At 42.7% G+C, this 15,288-nt stretch overlaps 1 protein-coding gene across 1 annotated transcript in view; it reads right to left on the minus strand.

Moving 5' to 3' along the window:
* Positions 1-12,796, minus strand: part of NT5E (5'-nucleotidase ecto) — a 30,083-nt gene extending 17,287 nt beyond the window's left edge. The window contains exons 1-2 of the mRNA XM_023533412.1: positions 12,547-12,796; positions 8,032-8,220 (exon numbers count right to left, since the gene is read on the minus strand). Of these exons, the coding sequence (XP_023389180.1) occupies positions 8,032-8,110 (79 nt within the window). The 5' untranslated portion in view covers positions 8,111-8,220; positions 12,547-12,796. The remainder of the gene's footprint in view (positions 1-8,031; positions 8,221-12,546) is intronic.
* Between the last annotated feature and the right edge of the window lie 2,492 nt (positions 12,797-15,288).

A 15,288-nucleotide genomic window follows, 5' to 3' on the forward strand; every position in this document is an offset into this window, starting at 1 on the left:
CACCTGCCCTGTGGTGGAGCCAGCAGAGGCTTTGAAGATAGGAGCTCATGCCAGGTTACAGGCTGTGCTGTACGGTGGCCAACTCCCCCGTGGTAACTGGCAAACTTGGAGAGAAACTGACTTGTGTAGATGGAGTTTGGAAAGTTCAAAAAGAAAGGTCGGTTTTCCATATTTGAGTCTGTGCTGCATGGACAGAAAAGAATGGTTTGAGAGAAGCAAGAGGCAACTTAAATTCTCAGAGGCAACTGAGAATTTAACGGAAGTCAACGTTAGAATCAAGGGGACCAGGACAAATGTAGGGTCCTCAAGGAATGATCAGATTTTGAAGAGAGGGAGTGACACGAGCCCCCAGTGCTTCAAGTTTTGTATAATAAAGAGCCTTTTTATTTATTAAAGGGAGGAGTGATCCCATAAGTTATCTTGAGGGTTTGTGACTCTCAGGTGGGTACACTCTGGATAATAACCTTTTATATAGTTGTAAAAATTTTTTGTATTGTCTTCTTTTTCATTTAATGTTATGTTTTCCCATGTTGCAGAATATCACAGAACTGACGTATTTACCTCGGACATACTAGGCTCTAGGGCCTAGTTTTGTTCATATATTACCTCATTTAATACCTACAACACTCTCTGTTGTGTCACCGTAACCATTTTTAAAATTCAAAAGCTGAAGCCCAGACAGCAGTGACCAACCCCAGGAGGAAACGGGGTCAGTCAGAGTCCAAAGCCTTTCCACAACCCATGCTCGGTGGGAAGGTAGGAGAAATGAGGTTCTCCTCAGAAGACCATCAGGCAGCAAAATTAAGGCAAAACGAACAGCAGTCCTGGGAGGAGACTTGTACCTTGAGGTAAGAATGACCTTACGATTTTACAATAGCTGGCCGTCAGCTTTCCTTATAACTCCACCCTGTCAAATGACCTTGACCGTGATTTATAGTTGTTCTTATTAGATTTTGGGTTTGGCCAGTCCCACTTTACCTTGGAAAGCAGTTTCCTTAGGCGTAGTTAAAACAGATTGCTGTTATGTGGTTGCAAAACTCACTAACCAGAAGGCCCTGGACTTTGCTCAATGAAGGAAGCTGGTACTGAGGCTGGGGTGTGGCTAGAAGTTGACTGAAAGGTCCTGAATGAGTGACCCACCACTGGAACAAGTAAGTCCCTGGGCCACCAAGGACATCATCTTTGGAGCTAACAGACCACACCTCTGGCTTCTGGCGGATCCTCCCAGTTCACTTTACAAACCACAGGTGTCAGCAGTCCTTACTGACTTACAGGAATGGTTCTTTCTGGAGAGTGTTTCCTTGTCCTGTGGATGTGGTGAATAATAAGACCGTCTTCTTGTTCTAAAAGGCCAGATCATCTCAACTGCAAGAGTGAAAATTAATGAAGAGATGAACAGTCCTTTGCCCTCCCTCGCTTATTCTACTGAGGCAGGGAGAGGGTGCAGCCCTTTGCACCGCACACCTAGCCACTGGCTGCAGCATGAAGAACAAGCTTTAGGTTTTTCGTCTGTCTTATTTATATTTACATTATGAGCCACATTTGTTTTGAGAACAAAATTTGGTGCTCATTAAAATTATTTATGTTCTATATGTAAATGAAAGGTATGAATTCCATCATCAACAAATGTGTGCCTACCTCCAGAAGCAAAGAAGATTAGTACTTAATAAAAAGACTGACCAAATAAAGAAATCTTATTTTCAAAGGAGCTGCATCTGTAAGTCATTCAACAATCTTGGGTAACTGCCTTCTACACGTCAGCCACAGACATGGTCAAGAGTCTGTAATGGACACTTCCAGGCTAACGAGTAGAGGAAAGTGAAGCCTGCTGGACTGGGAGGAAAAGAGGAGTTCGTGAGACTGAGGTTTCAGTAAGGCTGAAAGAGGCCAACTCTCAAAGAAACAAGTGGTGAGAAAGCTTTACGGCTCGGAGGCTGGGACTAGGGAGGTGGATCGTGGGTGTCTGGAGATGGAGGCGTTCTGGACAACACGACCGAGTGTCAGCCTGTGGCCCCGGAAGCAAAGGTGCCGGAAAGGAGAGAGGGTGAGAGTTGCGAGGATCAAGGGGCTCTGAACCCTGGGTATTGGTTCAGCCATCTGTACGGACACAGCCCGGATGAAGGCAGGAGCTGGGGTGGAGAGGATGGGGAGTTCAGTGCTAAATTCTCAGTGATGTTGGGGAGTGGCCTGGAGACCATTAGATGACAGAGATAAAGAGGGACAGAGGGTGGTACACCCAGGAGGTGTGAGCCTCAAAGAAATGAGAGGTAAAAGTAAATTCACTGCAGTAAACCTCAGGAAGTTATCAGGTGTTCAGCCAAAAATCAAACAAAGAAACACACAAAATATTTTATTTTCCCAAATTTTGTAACGTAAGTAATCTCGCTCTTTGCATGGATGACTTTCTAGGGAATAGGATGTTAGAACGGAAGGGATCATCGACTTACTACTTCTAACCCCGTCATTCTGCAGATATAGAAACTGATGTCTGGACTCAGCCAGGCCGCAGCTAGTCACACTGGCCTGCCTAATCCAAAGATCAGTTAAAACAGTGGGAGGGCAAACAGAGGGGCAGCTTCCGAGGAGTCTGTGTACCCTCACGGGCTGCGCCCAGAACAGAGTCCCCTAGAGCACCTGCAGCAGCTTTTGACCTGCACTCACTTTACCACTTTTTTTCTCCCAAGACAACAGACATGGATTTAGTTCTTTTAGAGCTGATATGTGCACACTAGCCCTCATCCTTGTCCTTGCAGCTTTAACATTTTGTAGGCCTGGCAGGGGGAAGCCCTCTCCCTTCATCTGGATATGATGGGTGATCTTGCATTTGCACAGTGGTTGTGATCAAAAAAACCTAGGATGGTATTCAACACCTGGAGGACAGCCATTCTGTCCTGTTTTGGTCACGTCTCATTTACAGCTGAGCTTAAAATTTTTAAAAATATTTTTAAATTTATTTTTTAAAATTAAATTTATCGGGGTGACACTGGTTAATAACATCATATAAATTTCAAGTGTACAATTCTATAATACATTATCTGCATCTTACATTGTGTGTTCACCACTCAAGGTCTAGTCTCCTTCTGTCACCATGTATTTGACCCCCTTAACCCTCTTCAATCTCCCCCCCACACCACCAAAGCTGAGTTTTTAAAAATATGGGCTAGCTAGCTGTCCTAGAATGAAATGCATTTAATAGGTGGTAACCAGCATTAAACAAATAAATAATAAAACAAAAAAAAATAGCGGGTGCCATCCAGATGCTCTGTGACGTTTTCTTTCAGGTGTATGTGTGTGTGTATGTGTGGCAGGCCCTATGTGTGTGCTGAAATGATTCTCAGTAAGACTTAAAATTCCAAGAGACGTATTATTTTTAACTTATTTTTTTTTATTAACTAATAACATTTAACTTTATGCTAATTCAATTCAAACAATTCAGTGGAGGTGGGTTTTTTTGTTTTGTTTTGTTTTTAAGGCTAGGAAAATTTACTTAAGTAAGTAAATATGCCTCATCTCCTATTGTGTTCTGGAATTACCTTATTACTTTTCTTAAACTCATTCCTCAAAATGATGAGTATCAAAATTGAATAATTCATGAGAACAAGTTTAATTTTGGTAAGTAATCGAAAAATGTGAAATAAATGACTAAGCTTGTATAGAGGCAGTTTTTTTAGAGACTATAATTATCTGCTTCCAGATTTATGGATAAGCAAATTATAATTTTTATGCATGCATCTTTCTTTCATCTAGTCATTCATCATTAACCATAAATTCATGTACTTAGCAAAAGGTACATATTATTTTGCAGGATTTCATTGGCTGGAACCAAGTGCAGGAACAAAAAGACAGGCTGCAGAATTAATGAGAAGCTAGGCACAGTCACGGGCCCTTTTCAGACCCACCAGGGCACACTAATTGATGGCCACACACCAAGGCTGTGGGTGACTAGCTGGTGCTGTAAGAGGACATCCATGAAGATGGTGTTAAGATAAGTCCCTAGGGAGTGGGAATGACTTTAGCATCTGAATGGAAAGGTTAGAGTCCTGTGATTGCTCATGTGCTGTTTTAGTCATACCTCACTTAAGGCTGAGTTTTTAAAAATATAGGCAAGTTACAATATGGAGAAATTAATTTAATGGGTGGTAACTGGCACTTCAAAAAAAAAAAAAACAGTAGAACAGAAAACATCAGGATACATTCCAGATGCTTTGTGAAAGTTTTTTTTCCAGTGTGTGTGTGCGCGCACAAGCTTATGTGAGAATGCACACACACACGCGCACACACACACACACACACACACGCCATGCCCTTCTTGCTGTGGATCATAGTCAAAAACCTTTGAAATCACTACTCCAAAGGATGAGGGGGTGGGAAGCAGATATCTAGCTTCTGCCCTGTGTCCTAGGGTTCTGACACTCACTGCCCCAAAGAAAAGCTAAGAAAAGGCTCCAGAGAGAGTTTTTTTGTGGGTCTTATCCACAGAACTGGGGCATAACTGAAATAGGAATGGCTAAAATACTAGCCCCCATTCTGAGGCTCTTCACCTACACCCATTCATTACACACATGAAATCACAATGAGCATTTATAATAGGTACTGTTGTCACCACCCTCGTTCTACAAGTGAGGGAAATCAGACAGAGGCAGGATCGAACCCCTAGCTGGTGGCACAGCCAGACTTGGACACCGAAGCACACTACCCAGTGCTGCTCGGATGCTTCCTGCTCTTGGCACAATCAGTCTATCTGACTCTCTGAAGTGACTTAAGTGGCTCTCTGATGTTTGCCTGCAACATCGCCCACACTAAGGAAGTTCACATAAAAAAAAAAAAAAAAGGTTCACATCACTGTCAGTGTCCATCATCATCCTCACCACACTTATGTATTGCCTGCTATGTGCCTGGAGCTGTTCTCCTCATTTTATATAAGTCTTTTTCCATGAAACAATATATCCTTCGTATGAGTAATGTTTAAGTGCCTAATCTATTTTAATCTAGTCTGTTAAAAAAAAAAAAAACTACTTTTTTTTAAACCACTACATTGATTTCACAACCACTAATGGGTATAATACAGTTTGAAATTATTCTTTAGCCTATGTCTCCCCACGGGCAAAATACTTGTGAAGGGTTTGAATTAGCCATGTAAATTCTGTTATTATTTTCTTACGTGAAAACCAGCCCCAGCATGCGAGACAGTTCTGATTGGCATGTTTTTACTGATGAACAGTCTCCATACCACTATAGGCCAGGATATAGTTATTTATAAAATATTTCCACTAAAGGGGTTCAGAACAGGCCTCCCCTAGATGTACCACTCTGGCTTGTGGATCATTTTGAACTGAAGGTAACCGAGACTCTGAGGGCCCAGGAGAAACTTTTACCTCTCCCTTAAATAATTTAAACTGGGGGCCTTGACCATAGTAAGAATTATCAGTAGAAATAACTTTTTTATCACCTATGTATAGGGCAGGACAAACTTCTAATTATTGAACACCTGCTATTCAATAAAATTCTTCACCTCTGAAGGCTTGGGCACCTTAGCTCATTCTTAGCTCAAAATGTCATAGACACCTCACTTTACCATTCTATCTCTGACTCTCTCATGTATGTAGGGTTACCATATGTACACATGCAAATCTCTATTTTCTCGTTAATCTCTCAGATAGATTTAATTATTAGACCGGCCAAAAGAACCTTGAGGGTAGAGGAAAGTTTCTTCCTCTCTGACACCCATACGCCATCTTACATAATTTTTACAACAATGTGGCACTTTGAGCATTATCATCCTTATTTTGAAGCAAAGCTAGTACATTCAGAGGGTGAGTGACCAGCTCAAGGTCTTTCAAGTGAACCAGAAATAAGAACTCCTGACCCACTCTTGTATTTCTTTTATTTTTATCATGTATCTATTTTTCTGATTACAGAAGCAACATGCACTCATTGTATTAAAATGCTGAAAGGTGCTAGGAAAATAAAAATTACTCGTATGCTTTTGTGGGGTTCAGAACGAGCCATCCCAAGATGTGCCTCAGTGGTAAGTGGGTTATTTTGAGCTGCAAGCAATATTAGCTTTAGGCTCAAGAGAAACTTCTTCCAGTCCCTTAACTATCTAGGAGAACTTGAATTGGGGACCTTGCCCATAGTGAGATTATCAGCGATAACCTCTTTTGACACACCTACATGGCAGGGCAAACTTCTATTTGCTAAACATCTCCTCTTATCTCTCTGCAAGGACCCTTTGAAGCCCCCAAGGCACCTTACCTCATCCCTAGCTCAGGATGTCTCACATACCCACGTTCCCTTTCTATCTCTAAACCTCCCCTGCATGTAAAGTCTCTGACTCTCTCAAGTATGCAGAGTTCCCATACGTACGTATGTATTAAATTTGGTCATTCTCACTTGCTAATTTGTTTCATGTCTATTTGATTATTAGATGAGCCAAAGGAATCTTGAGGGTAGAGAGGTTTGTTCTTACCCTATATTTTTCTTAGCAATAACCCCTTTTTTTTTAAACATTTTTGGGTATTTTCTACTATTTGGGGTATTTTCTATTTTTGCTTTTGTAAAAGTAGGATTGCCTTAGATAGCCCATATAGAGAGATGTACGAAGGGGCCACCTATTCAAGGGGAGGGTTGTTCCCCCACAAAGCCTTCCTTCCCACTGCTGATAAAATCAGTTACCAGCCAGGCTCTTTTCTTGAAAATACTTCAAAGCTCCATGTAATGGGGGAGGGGGACATAGTGAAAAAGATTCACTGAGCCAAACTCAAAAGTTTTGGGACATTATGAGTTAAAAATTTTTTTTAAAAAAGGATTTTTCTAACTAAAACTACCTAACACCAAGGAGAGAGGGGGATGGAGGAAAAAAGCAGGGAAGGGGAAGGGGAGAAGGCAAGGAGAGTGATGGAGAAAGGAGAGGAGATGGAGCCTTCATAGTAAGAGATTATCAGTGATAATCTCTTTTGAGGGGAGGGAAAAGGAAAGATAGGGAAAAGGGAGGAAGGTATGGATTAAAAAGGGGACTCTACGGAAAGCAACCTCACAGGCTGATCTGATCATAAATTCTCTACCAGGCAGGCCATGGTGGGTAGTCACGCCCCAGGCCTATAACTCTTTAAGGAAAGGTTTTAAGCCAGTCCTGTTTGCTGTTTTTGTGCATCCAGGTTAACACACCTTTAAAATACCAGAAGCAATACCCCTCCAAGGGAGTATTAACCCACAGGAGAGCACATAATCCTGTTAACTCTGTGTCATTCAACCCCTGCCTTGCTCTTTCCATGCAATGCATGAGAGAAACTGCAAAACTTTTATTTTCTGGAGTACCTGAGATCTTTTCCCTGGCACATGTCGTCAGTTTGGCTTGAATAAACTCATAAAAATTCTCTGTAGGTTTGGACGTTTCTTATGTGGACAAAAGGAGGGAGGGAGAGGGGTGAGGAAGGACAGGCGAGAAGAAGAGAGAGAAGGGGAGAACGGGAGGGAGGGAGGGAGGGGAGAATGTACGTGCTCCAGAGTGCCAGGCGTGGTGTGACTCCAGGACACTCACTGTCCTGGTATGCAATAGAGTCAGGACTTGAGCCCACGGTCCCAGCTCCTGCTACCTATGAACCTCCAAATCAAATCCTGTGAAGGCCTTATTTATAGCATTTTGTTTATGCTGAAAAATTTTACTATGACAAGTTGCTTTTTGATGTTAACGGACTTGTGGTTGGGGCTCAGCAATCTTTTTGTTTTATACATATTTTTTATTCATATGTTGTATATTACTTATAAATTATTCTTAGTAATGTTTCTTTGAGTAAGATTTACACGTTACCAATCAATGTATATTACATACATATAACGTATATCACACATATTATACAGTATTACACATATTGTATAATATGTGTAATATACATCACATATTGTATAATATGTGTAATATACATTATATGTTAAATAGTAGAAAAATTAACAATGATAGTTGCAAAGGCAAAAGAGACAAAGTAAGTTATATAGACATCTCGGCTGGTATAATCCTTTTGAAATAATTACCTGTGTAGAGAAACGTGTTGGAGTGTCCTCCCACCACGACGTCTACTCCCTTCACTTTCTGGGCAATGAGTTTATCCATTTCAAAACCAGAGTGTCCCAGTGCAATAATTTTGTTCACATTTAGAGTCTTTAGCTTATCCACTTCAAGTTGCAATGCAGTGATTTCATCTTCAAATACTAAATTTGTTCCTAAAAGGGACAAAACAAATAAAATAAAGATTAACAACAATTTTTATTATACTGCTTATTGTACACACTGACATGCCAAGTAAAAAACACTTTAATCTACTAAAGCTCTTGAATTACTAAGGTTAACACATATTTATAATTAAATATAAAATCCCTACCAAGCCAAAAAACCCCGAAGATACTGATTCTTTTACAGTCACTTAATGCTGCATTAGTTTAAAGTTGTGAATATTATGTTGCTCAAATTCAAGCTCACAGTATGAGAAGCCTTTCGATCTGAAAGCCTGTTTTCATTTTTCATATTTAGATTTCCATTATGCCCATGCAGAAAATGCCTGAGCACAAAGCATGAAGTATAAAACAGATTACTAATTCCAAGGCTTCATTGCAAGTTTAGTATAATCAGTCTTCAAACTTAAAACTGTCAGCAACTGGTCCTTGAATGCCCATCTTAATACACTAGTTCACAACTCTCTCTTGTTCACTTGACAAAGTGAGCATCAGAGCATTGTTGAGTTCTGCATTAGACAGGGGTTCTGTCTGAATATTGCTGCACTGGGAGCATGCACATTCTTCACTGGCTACTCACTCCCCACGTGGTGGTAACTGACTGTTGCTCATGGATACTGGCTGGCGAGTGTGGGTGTGACTGCACAGCCCAGGTGCTCTGTGTGCTACAAGCATGTGCTATCCAGTGTGGTAAGACCACCTGTCCCTCACTCTGTCTCTGTAGCCAAACCTCAGCAAGGCTTGAGGTCTTAACGTTTTTATTGGTGACAGCAAACAAAGACAGACACATTGCCCTGAAGTCATGTCCAGTACTCGGTGATAAGGGAGTCCTCTAGATGATCTAGATTCCTTTATGAGAAATTTCTAAAATTATTGCTAAAATCAAATTTCCAAAACATAAATATCTCACAAAGAATTTTCAAAACCCAGGAGACTGCCATCTCCAGTTTGAAAAGTATTCATCTCTCCAAAGAGCGGCAAGACTGTTAAACACACCCCTTGGGATGCTGTGATGTTTGAGTCTCTACGTGATCCAGTGGAGAACTCTTGACTTGAGTCCTTAGATAAACAGCATAGCTGACAGCCAAGCCAGGGAGGCCCAGCTGACAGCCTAAAAATCAGTAGCTCACAGATGTGTTGGATTGGACTGGCAGTGTTGACAGTAACTCACAGGCAACATTTAAAAATCAAGAATTAAATGAACAGCTTTGCCACCATTGTCTGCCGTGAGAAGGTAATGAATAATCTTTTTGCTGGTCACCCCAATTAACGCAGGGCTCCCCAGTCATCTCTCAGCACCATGGCACCTTCTCTGAAGGCCTGTCGCAGAACCTCCACGTAAGACGACAAGGTGCGCCCTTCCCCCATCCCCATGCCACTCTCCTCACTCTCCCGCCTCTTACTAATTGTTCACAGCATTTAACACCTTCTGACACACCAAACATTTCATTCATTCATTTATTCTCCCACTAGACATGTAAGCTCCGCTGGACAGAAATTTTAATTTTGGTCAGTATCGCTGGTACCTAGAACAGTGCCTGGGACGTAAACAGGCATAGGAAGGCAGGCAGGCAGGCAGGCAGGCAAGAAGGAAGGAAAAGTTGAGAACTTCAGAGAAAGCTACCATCCTCTGCTTTAGTTTCTCTGGCAAGAAGGAATGAAAAAATTCAGTGAAATGCCTCTGAGGACAAAGGAATGTCTTCTAAGACATCAGAAATCTCACAGGATTAGTCATCACATATATAGAAAGCATGAGATCTATTTCAGGATATCATGAGGGGAGTTGCAGGAATTTCATTTATCTAGCAGAAGTAAATGTGCAGGAAACACAAATTACACCTGTGGGCACCAGGCCACCAAGCCCGGAGAAATGGGGCTGGATTAGGGGCCAGAGATCTGGAGGAAGAACCGATGCTGGGCTGCTGGGCCTGCGGTCTTGGAAGAGGCAAGTGTCCTCAGAAAAGACATTGCTCCACCCCTCCTCAGCTCCTGCCTGAGTCCCTACACAATCCAGCTGTCCCCTCCTGGGAGCTGCTGCGAAGAGCATCACTGCTACAGATTCCCCTTTCCATTATAACCTGGTAAAGGGATAATGTGGGATGCTCTCAGAGTCCCAGCAAGGGCAGTCTGATTTCTGGAGGCCCCATGTCTCTCCACTAACAACTCTTGCTCCTTTTACCTTCTTATTGATGACTATTAAAGAAAAGATAATGTATTTTCCAAATCATGCCTGAACTCAGCCAAGCATTCAGGAGCCTCTACAATGCAGTCCTCAACCAACTTTCTAGCTTTCCCTACTTAGAACCCGTGTTCCAGAAAACTGAACTACCTGCTATTTTGTGGTTGTGGTCCCCACATCCCCTGCTCTTATGTATCCATTCCAGGAACATTTACTGAGAACTTCCCATATGCTGGGCACTATGCAGAACATAAAGCAGCGAATGAGACAAATAAGACCCCTGCCCTCACAGAGCATGTATGGTAGCACGTGACTCTGACCCCGCCTCTGGAATGCCCTTGGCCTCAGGATGCTTCCCATGGCCCTCAAGGAGGCCAAGGGGTTCTTCACCAAGTCTGTCCGACCCCTAACTTGGCCATCACTCCTTTTGCCCTTTCTTCCTGTGTCTCTGCTTATGACTCTCTTATGTCATTTAATTACATTCTATCTTAAATTAACTACAAAAACCTGTGGATGAAATATAAATTATGGAGACACATAATTATTCAATTATTCACCAAATCTACATCTTTACCCAAAGATCCCAAGCTGGCCTCTGTGTTAGGTTCCAGATGTTCACTGAAAGGGGACCAGTGCAGGCTAGTGCAGTTCTAGTGGTGCTGGGGACCCAGTGCTGGTTCTGATGGGGACTAGCAGCAAGGACGGCAGCAAATGAACCTCGGCGGTAACTGATGTCGCCCAGCCTTACCCTCACTGGCAACTGGTTTGCTAGAAGTCGGGAAGCCCGCTTCACTCTGTAATCTCCATCCTCTCCTCTTTGCAGAAAAGTACCAGCAGGCCCAAAGCAGCCTCAGCCCCTTAACCCCAGGGGGAGTCTGATCAGTTAGGCAGCCCAGTCTACAGGGTGAGGGAGAGAGGACCAGTCAGGCTGGGTGGGGTGAGGAGCAGCCCGAGACTGTTGGTCACGTTCTTCCGGGGAGACCACATTCTTAGTCAGAAGAGCACTTCTATAACACTTCAAAAGCCAGTGACTTGGATGTCCACAAGCACCCTCTGGCTCCATGATGATATCAACAACAGCTACTGTGTGTCAGACAGTGTGCAAAGGCTTGGTCACCTGTGCAAGCTGTCTACCTGCTGCCTGGAGCACCTGACACTCCCCACCTCCTCTCAGTGGAGAGCACCCAAGTCCATGTCTGATGCCTGTCCTGCCCCAAGCTGGCGGCAGGCCCCTCTCCCCTCAGGAGCAGCCATGCTGCTCAGGGTCAAGTACAGCTGGCCTTTTTGTTTCCAATGACCTGGACCTATTTTAACAACAACAATAATATATTACTTTTCTAATTGTTAAATAATTAGATGCCCTTTTATCAGTTAATTCTTAATAAAAACGCTTGTTTCTGCCAGCTCCTAGTTTTCCTTTTTTCTTCAAGTACGGAAAGAAAATTAATGTGGATAATGTAGAAAAAAATGTCATTTTTTTCTTCTCACTGCCCAAGTATTTTGGTGAAAGTGTTCCTGTAAAAGTGGCTCAAAAATGTTTCTTGAATGGTCTTAGGATTATATATGAATATATGTGTATAAATAGATATATAGATATAGTCAATATATATCATTAGACCATTCAAGAATATGTATCTATTTCTCAGAAAGCCAGATACGACAAAGTCATTAAAACTAAAGATAAATAACACAAAGGAGGAAAGGAGAGTTAACTAGACATGGAATAATAATACTAAAAAAGGAAAGATAAAGTAAATTGAGGTAAAAACCCCGTCCCTGGGTGCTCTGGCCCCACAGGAAAAGGGCAGTGAGTTACGTGGCTCTCATTCTCCAGTAAATGACTTTGTACTGTTTCGGATATAAATGGACTTCTTGTCCAACTTTGAATGCACTGAATTAAACAAAGATACTGTTTATGTCAACAAACAAGTTCACTGAGCAGAAGAGCAAATGTCTGTAAGAGGTAACTTAGGACAATGTGGAAGCCACCAGCCTGGTTTAACATGTTATCCTAAGTACGTTATTTGCCCGATACCATGTGTGGTTCTTACTTTCACCTACAGTCCATAAAAATAACACCAAGCTCTGATTTGGTGCATCTATTTTCAAGCCACGAGTGCTATAAAAGTAGAAAATACCTGGATTTGAGAGAAAAGGGGTTTCTTTTGAAGTATATCCAACAATTCCCACAACTTCACCACCAACAGAAAGATTTTTATATGAAAAATAAAGTCCTGATATTTGAGATGCTAGTGGCCCCTTTGCCTTAATGTTTGCACTCAAAATTGGAAATCTGGCCTCTTTGAGAAGTGGATCAATCAGACCTTCTGGACCATTATCAAATTCATGATTTCCCAGTGCCTAGCAAAGAAAGAAAAGAGAAAAAGAATTAGATACTCTTAAATGTCCAATAAACGCATATTTAAAGAATATTAAATATTACATTAGCCCAGTGGCTCCCAAACCTGGTGGGGTTTCAAGAGGCCAACTGCATGGCCTCTGTCCTCTTCATGCCCAAAGTTTTACTCCATTGTCCTACGGTTGGGCCCAGGAACATCAAGGTCATCAGGCAGGTTTGAGAATTGTTCCCTAGGTCCCACACCACCTACTCTACTGAAGGTGGCATCAGTGTAACTAAGAGTCACCTGGAAAGCTGACTAGATCATCCACTGTCCTGCCATCCACAGATCTGGGGCAGGGTTGAGAGTCTGCGTTCACCAGGTGCTGTCCAGCCTTTCACTTTTTCTTTTCTCTCATAATCCCACATTTCAACCCACCAACCCAACCTTTCCAACCTCTATCTGCCAGGGAGAACGGTTAAGATCAATGGGACATTAGCAAAAGGCGACTGAAAGGAAAAGCACTGTGGACAGAGACCAGAGGCCTCTCTTCAGTCATCGTATCTCCGCGTCTCCTTGGTCATAGTGCCCTTATGTTCCCACAGTTGTTTCTTGCCAAGGATTCTGCGGTCTCTAATTCTTCTGGGGAAGTGAAGATCCCCACAGGCAAGAAGGAGATAGCATTCTTTGCATTCTACAGTGTGGCCCTGGTTTCTTCCTTCTGTCAGCTCTGGGCCATCCTGTGTTTCATTCTCAGCAGTTTCCTGTCTGAGAACAACAGGATGGTGAAATAATTACAGCGCCATCAGGGGGTTCTGAACCCACTCTGAGCACAGGGTTTTGTCAGCAGCTGGCATGGTTTAACACAACCCTTGCCTCCGTCTTCTTGGCTCTCTTCTATCCACCACTGCTCTGGTTGTGGTTACTGGGTGCAAAACCACCATTTTGACATTTGGCAGCTTCTACCCCACTGGGCAATACTGACAAAACAAGACATTCTGGCTACCTCCCCTGAAAAGCCTTTCACCCTTTTTCCCACTGCCTTCCTGGAATTAGCTTGGCTGCTCTAAGCACCTACCTATCTGTTCTGGCTGCCATGGCCCTTTTGCTAACTTAGTATTTAAACCAGTGAGTCTCAGACTTTCCTAAATACCACATCCAATTTGGCTTCACTTTGGAGGGTCATCTGGGAGCAAGCCTGGAAATGCTGGCTAGTGACCTCTCAATCTAAATTAGCCCCCCATTCTCTTATAGTCCCCAACCTCCTCTCTCCTAGCAAATTCCATACTCTAAGGACATGTTGATAGCGTCCTTGCCAGACTGAGTGCTGCCACCTTTGCCCTGCTCTTTACTTGCCACACCGGTACTCCTTGAGTATCTGCTGCTCAAGGGACTGTGCGTTATGTCCTGAAGTGTATATGTTTACATAGAGAAAGCAACAATGTTTTCACATTCTCACCTACCCATCTCCTCAACTGAACTCAAAATTTCTGAATTTGTCTTTTCCCCCATCTCCAAGAATCTACTCATTTTTATCTCTTCCTCTTACCTATTGCTTCCTTCTTAAAGGCTAGGCTAGTCTTAAAGTTTCTACCAGTCTTGGGTAATCGTCTTTTCCTCTTCTATTGTAAGAATATCACTGGTTTATTCCTATGGTGAAATAAGTCTCCCTTATGAGATTTCAAGAACTATTCCGCTTAACTGTAAAGTTTTAAATGAATGTTTCTATAGTTCTTCACAAAAGACTATCCACCATGTCAGCCACCCTGCAGTTTACCAACAGCCTTATATTGCTGGCATTTGGTAATAGCTGAAGCTTTATTTTTCATTTACTCCGTCTTGCCACCACATATCCACTCAGTAAGGCCAGAAACCAAATCCTTCCCACTCAGTGCTCCCTCCCCCTCTCCTTCCACCGGCATCCCCCGCCTTTGACCAAATGCCCAGTTCCTGTCCATCCCACTGCTACCGGCTGCGTGCACTCCTGGCCTTTCTCTCTGGACTACTTCGACAGCTTCCTCACTGGGCTTTCGGCTACCGTCAAACCATCCTGTTTATTGCTGCCAGAACAATCTTTCTAAAATGCAAATCTAGTCTTGTCAATCTTGACCTTAAGGTCCCACTGAGGCTCTCCACTGCCTCATTTCTAACACCTACCCCGTAATGTGCGAGGCAACCAGGCAGGGCTGGCTCCATCACTCATGAGCAGTTTCCTGGGCACATTTCTAAACCACAGCTCCCTCTGGCAGGGCAGTAAATGAATAAAACACAAGTTGTAATTTAAAAAATGAGCCAGCATTTGTTAAGCGCTTGCCACATGCCCACAACACGCAAAGTGATTTCATACAGAAAACCTGGTTTTTTGCTGTGAGGTTGGTATTATAACTACCTTCATTTTACAGATGAGAAAAACTGAGATCTGGAGACACTAAATGAATTATTCAAAGTCAGAGAATTAGTAAGTGATGGGGCTGGGACTAGAACCACTTTCGTTTGACTCCGACCTTCCTGACCTCGATGCTTGGATGCAAAGGGCTTTGC

The sequence above is a fragment of the Pteropus vampyrus genome, unplaced genomic scaffold, assembly GCF_000151845.1.
Source record: "Pteropus vampyrus isolate Shadow unplaced genomic scaffold, Pvam_2.0 Scaffold102, whole genome shotgun sequence".
NCBI lineage: Eukaryota > Metazoa > Chordata > Mammalia > Chiroptera > Pteropodidae > Pteropus > Pteropus vampyrus.